At 27.4% G+C, this 18380-nt stretch overlaps 1 protein-coding gene across 1 annotated transcript; it reads left to right on the forward strand.

The window, feature by feature from the left end:
- The first annotated feature begins 797 nt into the window (after positions 1–797).
- On the forward strand, positions 798–8076 carry LOC126898039 (uncharacterized). Its single transcript, XM_050671988.1, has 3 exons — positions 798–1673; positions 7102–7892; positions 8033–8076. Exons 1-3 carry the CDS (start codon positions 820–822, stop codon positions 8074–8076), a joined length of 1689 nt encoding a protein of 562 aa, XP_050527945.1. The 5' UTR covers positions 798–819.
- The last annotated feature ends 10304 nt before the right edge of the window (positions 8077–18380 follow it).

Consider the following 18380-nt stretch of genomic DNA (forward strand, 5'->3'; position numbering starts at 1 on the left):
ATGGTATTTTACAAACACTGGTTTTATGAGATGCATGGGGTCAGAACAACTTCTTCTTTCTTAAGAAATTATTGAAAATATTACTGCTATATTAGTAATTATATTTTTAGAATAGTTTAGAATATTTTTAAAATTGTCAAATTTTAATATTACTGCTGTAACAGTAATATACTTAATTAATTACTGGACATGTTAGAAGACCTCATAATGAAAAAATGATGAAATTTTCAAGTATTTAGTATAAATACATAGGTTTTTAACATAACCTTAATGCATATCCTTTTTACAAATCGCTATAATTATATCAAAATTCAAGATTTACATTTATTTCCAAACTTTATGACTTCAATTTAATATTAAGCTTATCAATTTAAATATTTAAGTTATAAACAATATTATTCATAAAATTTTTTCCCAATCGAATCATCATATAATCATTTTAAGATATGATTGTTACCAATAATTTGGTTTGAACTAGAATTTTTTATATAAGAGATTTTTTTTAAAAGGCAAGATACATATTATACTTGCTTAAATGTTAGAAAATTTTTCAAATAAGATAATTATAAAAAAAAAAATTTAAGTCTTATAAAGAATTGTTTACATTTTACTTAATTTTTAAATATAAACGGTTGTTTCTTAAATATCTCAACCCATTCTAAATTTGTTTAAATAAGTAATTTGAATTTAGAGTACACCTTTACAAATAGTCGATAACTTTAATGCACATATTTAAATATGAAAATAACTAATGTATATATATATATAGCTAATAAGTTATTAAAAAGTTTATATTTTAATTTTTTAATTGAATCAAAAATGATCATAAAAATATATTTTTTCAATTTTCTTCTATTTTGGACAATTCAATTTAATACAACAAGCTGCAGACCAGCAAATAAAGGAGATTATACTAAATATTTATTTGAAATAGTGAATTATATTCGATTTCAAGATAAAAATACTTCGATGCAACATTTAACAGACGGTTTAATGGAAAATTTTGATTCATTTCAAGACCTCGATCTTCAATTAAATGATGCAAATTTTCCTAGAATATTTAATGCTATTATTGAATTACTTATTTGTAGGTATATAATTGTTCTGAAAATTTTCCGTGAAAATATTGGTTTGATAATCCATCATTGCGATAACTATCATTCAAAAAAACAATATTATGATTTTATTTATTGCATTATTACACTTGATGACGCATTAGAAAGTTCAAGGGCTTTATTTGAAAATCTTAATAATGTTATGCAATTTTTTAGTAATTTAAATATAGGATTGGCGTTTAAAAAGTATGAAACAAGACAAATATTTAATGATGAACAGTTTAAAGTTATTAATAAACTTTCTTTTATTGTTAATTACATTCAAACTAAAAGAAAATTGGATATTCATGATTATATCGATCAAAATGGAAATCCTCAAACTATAAAAGCCTATAATGATTTTGTAAGTGTTAAATATTTTCAAAATGATTTAACACCAAAAATTGTATTTATTATTATTAAAAACAATAGATATAACACTTGGCAGTATAAATTAGAGAAGAATGATATCTATGTTCAAGAAATTTGTAATGAGCTTAAAATATTTTATAATGAAGCTATCTATTTCGAATACGTCAATCTTGGTTTTCACAACTTACTACATCCCACAACACCACGGTAATGTTTATTTATAAATCAAAATTTATATATACATTTATTATTTTTATGTAATGCTTTTTATAAAGTAAATCAATTTTTATACGATTAGACTATGTGATTCACTCACTGTATAATGAGGAACACGTGTTTTACTATTATTTTTCTACATTGACACAGGATTCTTGATGATGATGATTTTTTCATCATGTTTTTTAACTTAACTATTTAGATATATTTTGTAAGAAATTTATAAGCTGCTTTGAATTTGACTTTGAAATGTTGGGATTTATGAAAATTTATATATATTTATTATTTAAATATACATATTCAAAACCATAAACCAGTTTGGATTTATGCCTGGTAAGTCAACAATGGAGCCAGTATTTTGTATGAGGCAACTAGTAGAAAAGTTTAGAGGAAAAAAGAAAAAGCTTTGTATGGTATTTATAGATTTGGAGAAAGCGTATGACAGAGAACCAAGAGAGGTTTTAAAGTGGGCATTAATGAGAAAAGGAATCCCGAAAAGGTACATTAATATAATAGAGAATATGTATGATGGCACATGTACCAGGGTAAAAAACGTAGGAGGAGTAACAGAAGGTTTACAGATAAGAGTAGGAATGCACCAAGGTTCTGCTTTAAGCCGTTACTTATTCTCTATAGTGATGGATGAAATTACTAGAAAAATACAAAGAGAGGTACCGTAGTGCATGTTGTTTTGCTGGCGATATAGAGTTAATAAGAGAAAATAGGGAGGAAATTAATTAAAGGCTAGAGGTGTGGAGATCAGCTCTTGTATATAGTAAATAGAGTACGAGTTTGGCAAAGGAGAACACGAGTTAGGTGAAATAAGGAGATCAGTGGCAATAGGCGAGGACGTAATTGGAGAGGTGGAAAGTTTTAAGTATTTAGGATCAGTTGTGCAAAAGAGCGGTGGTATTGACGAGGATGTAAAACACAGGATTAAGTGCGGGTGGTTGAAGTGGAGAGAAGCGTTTGGTGTCTTATGCGATAAAAAAATTCTAATGAGGGTAAAAGGTAAATTCTACAAGATTGTAGAATTACAACCAGCTATGATGTATGGTTCATAGTGTTGGGCGGTTGATAAGAAAGTAGAGCAGAGAATAAGTGTAGCAGAGATGATAATGCTTAGTTGGATGAGTGGAGTGACTAGAGAAGATAGGATAAGAAATGAGCATATAAGAGGGAGTATGGATATAGCGTCAATCGTGGATAAGATGAGATAAAATAGAATTAGATGGTTTGGTCATGTTATGAGAAGAGAAGAATAGGAAGTCGTAAGAACAGTTGTAGGAATGAATGTTGAAGGGAGAAGAGGTGGAAGAAGACCAAAAAAGAGATGGGGAGATGTTATTCAATGCGATATAAGGACATCTGATGTGAGCGCAGAGGATGTGGGAGATCGTGTCAAGTAGAAGTTTAGGATAAGGGTGGCCGACCCCAAATAGTTGGGATTAAGGCGAGGAAAAAGAAGAAAAAGATTCATATTCAAAACCATCATTGTTATTATTTTACTTAAGAACTAATAAACAATACGTAAACCTTAAATAATCGAAATTGGTGCAGTTTTTTTCGTAAAATTGAATTTTAAATTTTAGAGAGTTTGTCAAAATACTTCTTACACTATTATGTAATATTAGTGTTTTATAGTATATTTAAATTTTGCTTTAGACACTAGATAAAATATTTTAATAATAATAAAAAGTAAACACACAAATATTTTGCAAATTAAAATTGGTCACTTGGTTTGGAAATCAAAAAAACTAACTAAATCTGGAAATAATTGTCATATGTAAAAAAAAAATGGTAGAACAGTGGGGTCACGGCACTATGTGGACGTGACACAGTTGGAAAAAGTATAGATAATATCTGACAGTGATTAAAATCACTATCATAAGAAACGCTTCGATACAAATCTGCACATAGTGTTTAATTTTAAAAAAAATGATTATTCATTCACAAATTCTCGTATTTCCTTAATTATATCTTGATAAGTAGTTCTTTAATTTATTAGTATAATATGTAAATAAATACTTATTATAGAAGTTAAATATAATATGAAATTGATATTATGTAATTTAATATTTTACATTTACGGAGAAACTATAAAAAATAAAGTTTTTACAAATATCATTACATCTATGACAAACATAAATAAAAATTAAAGATCTCGATGCAAAACTTATCAAATTGGTAATAAACATTGGTATACAAGGTACTTTCATCGGAATCAAAAATATACTTTTGTTAAACAACTTTTCGAAATATCTAAATAACTAAATTTAGTTAAATAATGAAACCAATAAAAAATTGTTAAAAAAATCTACTCAATTGAGCGTTCCATAAAATATGATTATAATAATAAAAATCCATTCTTAAATCTGATGAAACTAAATATCATTTTTTTTTTTTTAATTATTTATATAGCAATATAATACCAAAAAAATTGGAATATTATAAACTGGTAGTAATACACATAAATAAAGTTAGAAAAAGCTTGATGCAAAACTTTTGAAAAGAAGTGTTTTTGTACTTATGAATAAAAATACTGGTCTACAAAGAATTTTTACTAAGTCCTACAATATACTTTTCTAAACCCATTATAACCGATTTTAAATTTGGGAAACTACATTAATGAGAGCCTTGATATTCATTGAAGTTTTTGTATCTAAATAAAATAAAAATTAAACGAATTTTCAATTTTTTCAATCTTAAAAAGATTAAGAAAAAAATGCAAAAAAAACCATTTGACGGACTAGTTTGAACCGTAAAATTATATAATTTTGTAGTTGATATCTGTTATCATATCAAACTTAATTCGTCAATAAATATATTAAGAACACTAGAAGTGATGATTTTAATTATCTATATGGAGTATGTGAACTAAGTGGCTTTTTTAATAATAAAGTGGAATTTTTTTTTCAATTTTATGAGAGTCATATCATCAATTAGATACAAATTGTAATAATTTCACGTATTGTTGAACAAATTAGTCCAAGTGAAAACTGAGAAAAATTAATGGCTGTTATAAACAAAAAGAAATGATAATTGCTGTAGGGAGTGTCGTAAACAGTTGACGAAAGAGATAAAGGGAGATTAGTTATAAATAAAATAAATTAGTCATTAATTAAAATTTATGATTAGTCATAAATAAAAGTAAAAGTGGTGGTGGTTTAGTATATAGAAAACTAAAAGTGGCCAGAGGTACAGGATAGCGACAATAATATAATGAAATATAAAGAGATCTCGGTGTATGTATACCTACATAGACATGTCTGATATATATGAGTAAGATGAAATATCATAGAAATATTACTATCTAACTACTACGCAATAATGTATACAGGAATTTCTGGCGAGTTACAAATAAAGTATTTCTTCATAGGAATATTTTAGTTAATTTAATTTCGACAACCTACCTCACTATAATTGTTTATTACTCAAAATCCTGCAATGAAGATTTTATTATAGATTTATTATGTAAATGAATATTTTCATTTACCTCTAATTATCCTGATAAGACAAATATTATGTTGAAATGAATCATTTAGATGGTGTCATGTTAGCGATATGTATGCGTATGCGTCTTTAAATTACACGACTTTTATTATTATATCAACTCGCGTGTAACTATTTCTCTAGTACAACTCTATATTAAATCTACTTAAATTAAAAATGTAATTTTTATAATTTTGATATTTTATGTAAACGCTTTTTATATATTTATGTGGTATGCGTAATGTTTTATACTAACGCATTTGTAATATAATAATTTGTAAAACCAAAAAAACCCAGCACAGTGGGGATGTGACATAGTTGAGTCAAGTATAATGATATCTGACAGTGATTAAAATCACTATCATCAAAAACGCTTCGATGCAAATCTGTAGATAGTGTTTAATTTTAAAAAATTGGTGGATTATATCAAAAGTTACATAATCTCCTATTTTCTTATTTATATCCTAATTACAAGTTTTATTAAGTGTAATATATGAATGAATAATATATATATATAGATATATATTTATAATATATAAATATATAATGGTGTTCTTTTGAAAAAGGATTGGCATTAATTTAAACATCGCTCTGAGTAAGCATTATAATAATATTTGATTATAATAATTTGATAATATTTGTAAAATTTAATCAAATAATTGTTGGTTAAAAATGTAATTAAAATTAATAACTAATATTTATGTAATTAAAATCGTAAAAATCAATCATCAAAAAAATTTCTTGAATGTTCTATTTTTACATTATTTTTGTATACATATTCCTCTAAACATTTTACAATACTTTGATTTAAGACGTTAAAAAAAGGTAACATTAATCTATATAACTCTAATAATGTGTATCGATTGCTAATTTTTTTCAACATTTTATATTAGTATTGAAGATTGAAAATGATTACATTATTTTTAATAACAAAATAGCCATTCTTTAAGTATGGAAAGGATGGAGGAAACGTAAAGAAATTTATTAATACATATTTTTATTTTATAACCAATTTTTTGTCATCAAATAGGCGTTTTTCCCCGAATATTTTTATATCATATACAGACTGATTCATTGAATGTGATCAACTTTATAATACATAAAAATAATATTGAGAACTTTTTATTTGGTTCAGGTCTAGGAAACGAAATGTTTTCGGTTTTAATTTAAATATTAAGTTAAATTAAGATTTCAGCGGCGTTCTCAGAATATTTTTGGTTTCTGTAATCATTATTTCAATATGTACTAAAAAAAAATCGGTATAAATTATAAATTAATTAATTACTTATAAGAAAAATTGCTAAAAACTTAATTTATTTCAGTTATTAGTCTTGGATTCATTAAGGTTCATATTATTCTCAATTTGACAATCATGAAGTATTTTTAATGGTCATCCCTTATAAGGGTTTCGAATTAAATTTATGATATAATTAAAAAAACGACTGGTCGAAAACAACTTTTTGAACAGTTTACGGGATTTATTGTCATATTTAAACATAGGCAAGAGCAATTCAGAAATGGCTAATGAAAAATTTAAATACCTACTTCTTTTCTTCATTAGATATTTTAAAATTCTATTAACTTCCACATGTAATAACAAGTATTTACAGCAAGTTTTGATCATTATATTGTGTTGACAGACAATTTTTACTATGTGATCACTTTATTTCATATAAATTCATAAATTTCGACAATATATTGTCCACATTTTTACATTTATTGACACTGCGAGGCCTTCCCAAAAGTATTATGTGACATGATATATTTAATCTTGGTATTTTATCATATTTTTATAAATCAAAATACAATATTTTTCTACTTTATGAAAAAATTGATAGGGTTGACAAATCAACCTTTGGAAATATCCAAAGATTATATTCCAATAAGTAAACAACAACTCTTTATTCTGTATTTTTTGTGCTTATAGATTTATACCACCAATATATGATGTTTATTCGAATGATCTCGGAATCTGTGTTATAAATACACTATTTGACGAAGGTTTTTGGGAATTGTTAATTCATACAAGAATTCGGGTGAACAATCAAACTAAAGATGTAAATGAAATACGACATGTTACAGTAGATAGATTCAATTTCCTTGGTATAAAGCAAGACGTTATACTAATGTTGAAGTGTAGATATAGTGCATTATTAAAAAATGTTTTTGCCTCATTAGGTGCTATGCAATATTTATGTGAGTTAGAACAGAAGAATTTTAATAATGATAATTTAATTACTTGTGTAAATACATTGAAAAACACAATACCATCTGTTACAACTATGTTAAATTCTTTACTCGCAACTCTTGCATTATTGAAAAAGGCATCCATTTGGGATTATAAGCTAACATCTCAATTATGTTTAATAAAAGTTACAGAAATTTTAACAGCATATTATCATGCTTTCAAAAACCAAAATACATCTCCGATTGTTGAGTCTAATGAATTAGAAGCAATGCAATTTTTAAATAACATTCAATTTACTCGATCTTGTCTTGTTAATTTATTATCAAATAATAAAATCAATCAATTTCTCAAGAATTATTGTGATTTTGACCAACCAATTTTAGATAAATTTGAATTAATAAAATCATACCAATATGCTCCAAATTATTACATTGATTCCGTTTATCATGGCTTTGTATATCAAAAAGTAAGTTCGCATTTAAAACAAATTTGTGAAGAATTTTTAAAAATTGATTACGATTTAGGTTTCAGTAAATTAATAAATCATTATTTATTTAATTAAATCTTCAAAATTAATGATTCTATAAATAACTCTTTAGATATGTGTTTTTGTCATATTAAAATCTTGTAAAATATAAAATATACTTTACGGTTGTTAAATTTTTTTCAGACTCATATTTATTTCATCCATTAATTCAGCATAATAATTTTTAATAATTTCAACACGGTAATAATTTTAATTTTGGAAAATCCGATTGCGTGAATTTTAATTTTTTTTAATTAAAAAACCAATATATTATCGTGTTGAAAGGAATAGGTTATATAATTAAAAAATAAGAAATTATTCGTAGTACAATAGTATAAAATATAAAATATTAATGCATATAAAATAAGATATGTACAACGACAACGGTTCGCATAACTTGAAAGATGGCAAAATATTGAGTAAAAGGACAATTAAATAAACCAAGAAAGAAATGTGTCCCTTTTGAACTCACACTACACTAATTTTCACATAAGTGAAAATTCATTTTATACTGTTTTCTATAATAATATTACTGTACCCAGTTAATTATTTAATAATATCAAAATAAATACTGTTAGGCCTCTCATATTCTCCTTAAAAGTTATAATAAGTTTTTTTTAAATATTAAAATCATTATAAAAAACATTTTAATTGTTGTACGAAATTCATCTTTGATTCAGTTATTAAATAAATAACGGTAACACAATGGGGTTGCGGCACAGTATGGAGGTAGAATAGTTAACACAAGTATAGATAACATTTCACAATTATTAAAATCACTATCATAAGAAACGCTTCGATGCATTATTCTATTGTTAAATAATAACAAAAGCAACATCAACTCTCATTTCCTTAATAGTAGTTCTATGATCTAAAAGTTTAATATGTGAAAAAATAAATATTAAAGAAGTTGATATTTAATAATTTTTAATCAATTTTTGATCAGTTCTCTAGCTCCATATTTTTCTCAATTTATTAGTCATGAAGTATTTTTTTTATATTCATCCTTTTACTTTAAAAGGATGTCGACTTAATTTTTTTCAAATGGCTATATACCAAATTAAATGCTTATTATAATAATTATTATCAATTTATTAATTCTAATAAAATAAATGTTTGATCAATAACAACTTTTCAATAATTATTTTGGAAGTTAATAGAATTTTGAAATATCTAATGAAGAAAAGAAGTAGGTATTTAAATTTTTCATTAGCCATTTCTGAATTGCTCTTGCCTATGTTTAAATATGACAATAAATCCCGTAAACTGTTCAAAAAGTTGTTTTCGACCAGTCGTTTTTTTAATTATATCATAAATTTAATTCGAAACCCTTATAAGGGATGACCATTAAAAATACTTCATGATTGTCAAATTGAGAATAATATGAACCTTAATGAATCCATGACTAATAACTGAAATAAATTAAGTTTTTAGCATTTTTTCTTATAAGTAATTAATTAATTTATAATTTATACCGATTTTTTTTTAGTACATATTGAAATAATGATTACAGAAACCAAAAATATTCTGAGAACGCCGCTGAAATCTTAATTTAACTTAATATTTAAATTAAAACCGAAATGTTTTCGTTTCCTAGACCCGAACCACTCAAAAGAAGTGAATGAGAAGAAAGGTATGGCCTTTTGCCTTTANATTGTTCTCATTGTTACAAACAATGAGAACAATAGAAACCCGTTTCCTGACTTACTGAACACCCTGTATAATAGGCAACGAATCCCTAAAATTGAGATTATATCGTCGGACACCAATTAACAAAGGATGTGTCATATTTTATTACTACCACCAATCTCATTATTGACTTATTTGTAATATCTTATTTAGATATACACATATTTAAAATAAGGTTTTTTTATTGCATAAAACAAAAATTAAATGTGCTCTGGAATCAGTGAATTTTCTTTTTATGGTCTGAGAAATACAAAAATTATTAACAGTTATTGAGATGAATGTTGAAGATAGAATAGGTGTGAATGCGATATGAGGACGGATGATGTGAGGGTAGATGATGTGCGTGATGGTGTCAAGTGGAAGTTTAAGATAAGGGTTGCCGACCTCAAGTAGTTGGGATTAAAGTGAGGAAAAAGAAGAAGAAAACTGTATTAAGTATTAGCTAAGTTTTCATTAGGACATCACAATTATAATGAATTCTTTAATAGATCACCAACAAAGATTCAATCATCGCTATTTCAATGAATATCACGTAGACAAATTTTCACACACTATACTAATCAAGTAATAATTAAAAATCAAAATACTCGTATTTATTATGACATAAAAAATGTATGCTATTGTCATTAATCACTATTAATACCATCTTGAACAATAATATCAAATTTATTTTAGTTATAACATATGATTTGCCGCTTAGTCTGTTATAAAAATCATACTAAACAAAAAAGGCTTATTTGCCTTTTGACAAAGGAAGTTGCGATTACTTTAATTTTTAATATTTCTAAATTTTGTAAATAAAAATAGCCATTAACTATTAATTAACAATATAAAAAAAAAATCTAACAACCTTAACCCTTAAACAGTCGCGTGGGGGTCTAGCATACCCCCACATAAATATAAACGGATGTATTATATTGTATAAAAGGTGTACATAAATATACATTTAGAAGATGGTTTTTATAGTAATATTGAATCGATTTTCATTAATAAATACCTTCGAAAAAAAATGTATGACTTAAAATATTCATCAAATTTGAAATGGGTCATATTTACCCCTCAGCGACTTCTAACGTTATAATTTTTTTTTGGACTTGGATTTTTTTCAAAATATTGTAAATGTAATGTTATAATCGATATAATATTGTGGAATTGGAATTATGTGGATCTGCCACCGACTGTACAATTAAGTTTTAAAAATAAATAATCTATTGCGAATTTCCACTACTCGATGATACGGAACAAATAAGAACAAAACATGTAATAAATACATCGCGTCGCAATGTGTCCACATTGATTATCGGTAGTCGATGTGCTACTTCGAACGAATGATTGTATATACTAGTATCATAATAATTAAATGTATTATAATATTAATAACAAAAAAATTCAATTTAGAAAAATGTAAATACACATAAACCTAATAAATATAAGCCGTGTTTGAGCTCAAAGAAATACAAGAAAAATTAATTAAAATACATTTTGTAATAGTAAAAGCTTTTGTTTACCGTCTTAAAAATAAGATTTTGTAGTTAAAATAATTTTTTTACGAACCAAAATTTTTTAATGAAATTTTGAAAATTAAGTTTTTTTTGTAATATAATTTTTAGTAATCCACATAATTTTGTAATTTATTTATTTTTTAATTTTGATTTTTGAATTTTTATCCATATTTATATATCATATGGTAACAAATAATGTCTTTGAATTAAAAAAATTTAATTTTTTATACATATTTTACACTTTTTTAGAAATGGGGTTTAATAGACCCCCACGCGACTATGAACGTTAAAAATAGGCACGCACCTGCTAAAGGGTTAATTATACGAGATATGTGTTTAAAGTACTGTTTATAAATAAAAACAAAATAAGTAAACATTTTAAAAACAATTTAATTCATATGAAAGTCCACATTTTACTCTACTTTTTGACATAATTTCCATTAATATTGAGGCATTTGCTATCGTTATAGGTATCGTTGGACCAGCTTTTGTTTTTCTTCTTCAAAGATTATTGATGTCTGATTAGATAACTACTGCAAAACGGTCGTTTTGACTTTGTCGTCATAGTTATAGCAGTACCCAACCAGATGCATCTTCAAGTACAGAAACAAATATAGTCACTGAATACTATATCAGGACAGTATGGAGGGTGATCCAATTGCTCTTAGCCAAATGGTATGAAAGCTCTTGAGTTGATTTGCCATATGTATACGAACGTTATCAGTAAGCCACGCTTTTTGATTTAAACTGCAAATCGCAGCTTTTTTAAAGTCTTACAATATTCTGCTAAATTCATCTTTTAACCATGAAGCAAAAAATCAACAAATAGCCCTCTTTTCACGTCCCAAAACATTTAAAAAATGTATAATTTTATGAGAAATTGAGTATGATTAGTGTTAAAAGAATAATCTTGTACTCTCTATACTTATAACGAGTAGTATAATACTTATACTTATAATAATGAACATAATATACAGAGTGGCCCACCACTCACTGACAACTTAAATAACTTTTGATCCAGTTAATATTTTTAGCTGATTTTTTTTTTTAAATAATAGTTATACGTTAGGTCTATAGCTATATCTCATTTATTAATTTTTTTACATTTTATTAATAATATAGTGAATATTGCGCAAATAGCCCTTAACATGTCGTGTTATTCGTAGAGTACCATCGACACATAACAGTAGAGTATCTTCTGCATGAGTACTCTAGATATCAATCGACCACCTCAGTGCGTCGACAACGTTTACTAAAAGAACGACAGAACACTCGCCCTGGGCCAGTGCCCTTAAACGTGTCATGGTATCTGCAAAGTACCGATGGAACTGTAATAATATATTATTACTTATAATATTAAAATATTATATTATGTTATCTTTTGTACATGTATGTCATATATTATGAATTCACAAGATCGCCAAAACAGGGTTCCCTTATTTAAAACTTAAAATAATCAATAAATTAAGCAATTAAATCTGATTATCGTACAGATTCAAAGTAACGCTTATGGGTGGGTTTTCAATTAGGTCCAGTCAATCACATTTAACTATTAATTAAGATCTACAGTTTCTAAGATCACACTAGGGATCGCTACACGACCCTTGTCTACTATAAAAACCCATTTTTTCCTATTAAAATCAGTTCTTTCGGCGATTTTAAGATACACATAATCTGCGACACTCTACTCAAGATTGTTACTCTCTGGGTCTTAGTTTTTTTTTTAATTTATTTGGACTTAGAATATTTTTCTTTAAAAATAAATGACACTTAGAGATTTTAAAGTGAGTTTTGTATTGGCAGACAGAGTAATGTGTAGTATCACATTTTAATACATGTAATAATTAATACTTATATTTAATAAAATACATCACCAAATCAGTGTTTCCCCGTGGATAAGATGAGTAATAAAATAATACCCTTACACAAGATTTAACCTCCCTCTTACGCATTCCATAAAATGCCCACGTAAAAGATTCTATCACATTAACCAATCAAATACAGCAAAAATATTTCAAGAATCTCACCAGAGATCGCTAAACCAGTTTTTGCAGGCTATAAAAAGGCCATTTTCCCCCAAATTCGGGTGGTTCCTCTAAACATCCCTCTAGCGAATACTGGGACGCCTTGCAATTCTATCCATACATCTCTACGGCTCTCTGGAATACTCAACCAAGATACAAAAAGCGAATGTGCGTGAGTTTATGTCTTATTCTTAGTTACAATTCTATATGAAATCTACATAATTTTTTACCCTCTTTCGTAATTACTGAAAAATATTATACATCTTATTTTCGGTCGAATACTTTTGGTGACATAAATATTCTAATACATATAAAATATTGGTATTTATTTATTTCTTTTATTTACATTTATATTCCTATATATATATAAGCATATTCTAAGGTAATTAATTTGACTGAATTGTACTTATTACTTATTGAAGGGCCATAACCTGGCTGGACAGGGTAATAGTACAATAATATCATAATTAGAATTTTAGTTAATCATAAGATTTATTCAAAGTGTCTCTCCACTTATCGACCAGCTAGTCTGATCTATGCCACAGTGCCGGCAATCGGAGTGTAGGACACTTATATAATTTACAACGCATAAATTATTAATATTATTTTGTAGTATACATTAGATATTCTAAGGTAATTAATTTGATTGAATTGTATTTACTACTTATTGAAGGGCCACAACCTGGCTGGACAGGGTAATAGTACAATAATATCATAATTAGAATTTTAGTTAACCATAAGATTTATTCATAGTGTCTCTCCACTTATCGACTAGCTAGTCTGATCTCTGCCACGGTGCGGGCAATCGGAGTGTAGGACACTAACATAACTTATCGTGCATAAATCTATAGTACAGTCGCATCTAACCTAGGTCGTCCTACAGGTGATTGAAAAGAAGTAGGCCACATATCATAAGGTTCTTTGCATAAAGACAAAGATATTATTTGAGATCTCGCGTTGGTACATCCAGCTACGAAATACAAATAAATCAGAGTCGAAATATTATACTAAAAACTAATATTTTACTAATATATATTTATAACTAACATCATACTAAACAACTAAAAGTGTCTCTCCACTTATCGACCAGCTAGTCTGATCTATGCCACAGTGCCGGTGATCGGAGTGTAGGACACTAGTATAATCTATTGTGCAAAGAACTGAAATTGAGCTCGCATCTACCCTAGATCACCATTTGGACGACTGAAAAGACGTAGGCCACTTGGAAATAGTTTTGTTGCACAGGACAGTTATGTTGCTTAGAAGTTATTCATTTGCTTTATAAATTATTAAATAATAAATATATTAACGTAAAACATCATATACAAGGTTAAGAACTATACTACATAAATATACAAAAGGTTTTTGCAAAAAGACAGAGTTATAACAAACTTAGATTTCACCTTGGGTAGATTTAATATAGAATTGTACTAGAAAAGTAGTTACACGCGAGTTAATAATAATATAAACCGTATAAATATAATTGCGTACATTAATGCGTGAACGTATACATCGATAATTGTTACATCAACAACATCGTTCATCTCAAGAGAATATCAGGATAATCAGAGGTAAGTGGAACATTTGTTTACATAATAAGTCTATAATAGATCCTTTACTGAAGAATTTTTTAGTAATAAACAATTAGAATAGGATAAGTCATTGAGAATAAACTAAAATATTTTTATAAGAAACACGATACTTGTGACTAGCCGGAAATTAGTGCACACGTTTCTGTGCAGGAGCTGGGTAGTGACCCTTCTTTGTAATTTCATCTTATTCATACATTAGACGTCTTTACACAAGCAAACATACCCCGAGATCCCTTTCTATTTTATTTTATTGTAGTCACTACCGGGTATCTATAGACACTTTTACTTTCCATTGGTACCCATCCTTTTTACACTACGCCCGCTACGATTATTATTTCCTTATTGGCCACCTGTGTTACATTTCTTTACGTTTCTTCTCTTTCACACCCCGAACCCCAAACACATTTAACAACATTCCTTTGCCACCTTATTGTAGCCATTTTATTTATTACAAGACTACATACCTACACTCACTCGTTTCTCTTTTTATTTATTACAACCATATTCCCCTTTGCCCCTTTCGTCATTCTTTTTGTTTATTACAAATGGTTGCAATTAAAGATTTTTAAAGTTAGGTGTATTAGGTTAGAATATATTTGTAAGCCTATGTGTATTGGGTAGTTAATCATTGTTGGTTTAATGTCTTTGTTCTAACGAACATCGCGCCGGCAGACAGCACAGAGAAACTTACGAATATATGTTTTAGTGTTTAATTTTTGTCTTAGTGATTATTGTGCCGCATCCTTTCAAGGCGATACCGCCGGGACACATTGGGCCACCACAATTCCGCCTTGACAAATCTTTTACATAGATATAAATATTTCTGAATCTTGTTTTAGCCAGGCCAGAGGAAAATGTAAGAAATATTGGTGTCGATCACTCAATAAAATATAATCTCATAAATAATATACTCATTCTACAAAGTCAACTAAAGATACATTATTTGATTATAATTATGAAAAAATATAGAGTGTATAGAATCTCTTGCATATAATAATACAGTCATAGATTTTGTGTAACGGTTTCACATTATTTATAATTAGACCTACATATTATTATTGGTTATATCATAATATTTACTCCCCATAACAAACACCCCTTTTCTTTACCTTCTTGACCCACCATCATCTTATATTTTCTTATTATATTTTGATGACCCTTATTTATTTAAACTTTTCTTTTTTTTCTTTTCTTTTTGGTTTATTACAGAACATAACAGTAGAGTACCACCTTGCACGAGTACTCTAGACGTCAATCGACACCGGCAGTGCGCCGAAAACGATGACTATAAAACGAAAATAATTAAAATATAATTAAGGCATCATCCTCTAATTATTTCTTTCCGATTATGTGAATTATGTCTAACGTAGCTGTGCGCAGGTGAACTCATGCAGTTAGTTTATTTAGAATTGCTCTAAATATTACTATCAATAATAATGTGTTATTTATAAATTTGTCTATTATAGACAAATTTATTTTATGCAATAAAATAAAAACAAACTTACTTATAGTAAGTTAGTTAGTATGTTATGAATGATCAAACACAAAACAACTTGCTTTATTAAGAAAATAACTTATAACAAAAAAACGAAACAACAAATAAATAAATATGACATATAGATAAGAATATTTGCTGCGTCCTTCTTCCTTTACTTAGTTCTTAAACACTGACCGTCGTTGAGACTACAAGCAACCCTCATGCCCTCTAAGCCTGGTAGGTAGCACCGATCCTTTCTGTGACGCTACGCAGTTAGTCAACCGGTCCTAACTACCTGCTTCTCTGTTCGCCGACACTAAATGATATGTCAATACTATCTGCGATATCTCTAATTGTCATTAGACGATTTTCAAGCACCAAATCTTTGATTTCTTGGACGTAGCCTTCATCGATAGATGTTGATATTCGTCCAGAGCGCGGTTCGTCTTCAACGCGTTTTCGACGTTTGAACTCGTTGTATCACTTATAAATAATTTTTTGTGCCATAGTTTGATTACCAAAGGCCTTCCGCAACATTTTGAACGTGTCTGCACAAGAATATTCGTTCCGCAAACAAAATGTGATGCAAGTTCTTTGCTCAACAAAAACACCCATTGTAAAAATCGAAAACTTCACTTTTGGATGTTTAAAAAAAACGCGTATAACTTTGAGGTTATTAAAACTATTAACAAACAGACAATTGACACATGTCAACAATGATGTCCTACCTACCTAAGAAAAAAATTTATCTGCCTTCATAATGACTGGAAGTTTTAAATGACAATTTCACCTTACTTTTTGATCACAGTAGTATTATAAGTAAGATGTGTGTCTTGGAATACCAATTTGAACATACTATAGAACTGTGTTCTATTATAATTTAATAGAAATTGATATTTTCATAACTTTTTAATATAATTTTATTGTTTTTTTGTAACAAAAAATCGTAGGAATAAAAATATTATAAGTTAAATATTTCACAATCTTAAAAACTGATATTTTTCGGGGGGGGGGGGAGAGAGTATACATAAGAAATATTTAATTTCTCCTCAGATAATTATATACTCAACAAGATAACATTTTCATTTTGTTAGAAATATTTTTTTATTATTTTCTGACTAAACCCGTAGTCTTAATGTCTGAAAATAGTTCTGTAAATGTATACTATAAAATCCAATATATTTCATTTCATTTTATATTATAATTAAATTAATATTAGCTTCGGTGCAAAACTGAAAAGATATTAATTTTATAATAATCAGTTTTTTTTGTGTGTGTCTGTCATTCATTGTACGGGCCAGGGTATTAAACAGTAAAATATCTTACCCGGTCACTACGCCCTTTTTACCAAAGGTTCGGCTTTTTGGTATACCATTCCAACAGGCTGACCAACCTAATAGTGTGTGATGTGGTAATAGAGTCAATGGTAATAGGAAGGGTCGCCTGCGCAAAACCAGTGATCTATGTAGTGCTCAAGTGTGTAGGTGTGTATCCCTAAGCTAAATAAATAACTAATTCAAAAATTTATTATAATCGATAACAAAATTTATAATAATAAACAATTAATGATAATAATAATATAAAAAGAAAGCCCTTCTAGCTCAACAACAGTAATTAATGTGGTCAATGACAAAATGAAACTCTATAAAACCAATAAAAATAAACAATTTCAAAAGTAACAATTATATATACAAAAAAGGACATCTCAGAAACCTAACAAATTTAAACTATAAAAACAATTAACAATGGTGTAAATATAACCCATTTAGTGATATTTAAAACTCTCAACACACTCCTTTTTTAGAACAATAATAATAATTAATATCTATAAAAAAATAACTACTCAATACAGTAATATGGTAACTAAATTAACAATTTTCAATATATTAACTCCTTCTGCTCAATAATAATCTTAAAACTAAACGAATACTTGACACAAATAACAAAAATACTCACTAATAATTGGAACTGGCCAGCTACTTCCTAACAAAAATGCATACAAATAATAATACAATTTTAACAGTAAGAACACAGCACAATTTTTAACACAAATCTCAAACAAACATTATAAATCCACAAATATCACAGTTTAGACTACAATTACGGCTATTTTATATAAAGGCCCTTATGGCCACTATGAAATAATACTCAATAATTTCTCGAGAATTATTGCGCTTATGACGGACTAATATTAAATCAATTTAAATT

Source organism: Daktulosphaira vitifoliae, unplaced genomic scaffold (assembly GCF_025091365.1).
Source record: "Daktulosphaira vitifoliae isolate Bord-2020 unplaced genomic scaffold, ASM2509136v1 Scaffold_2, whole genome shotgun sequence".
Classification (NCBI taxonomy): Eukaryota; Metazoa; Arthropoda; class Insecta; order Hemiptera; family Phylloxeridae; genus Daktulosphaira; species Daktulosphaira vitifoliae.

Excerpts from the sequence above, each read along its gene's own strand:
- LOC126898039 (XM_050671988.1), top strand. The coding sequence starts at position 820 with ATGATCATAAAAATATATTTTTTCAATTTTCTTCTATTTTGGACAATT. Across the intron at positions 1,674-7,101 it reads CTACATCCCACAACACCACG|ATTTATACCACCAATATATG; the intron begins GTAATGTTTATT and ends TTGTGCTTATAG. Across the intron at positions 7,893-8,032 it reads TGATTACGATTTAGGTTTCA|ACTCATATTTATTTCATCCA; the intron begins GTAAATTAATAA and ends AATTTTTTTCAG.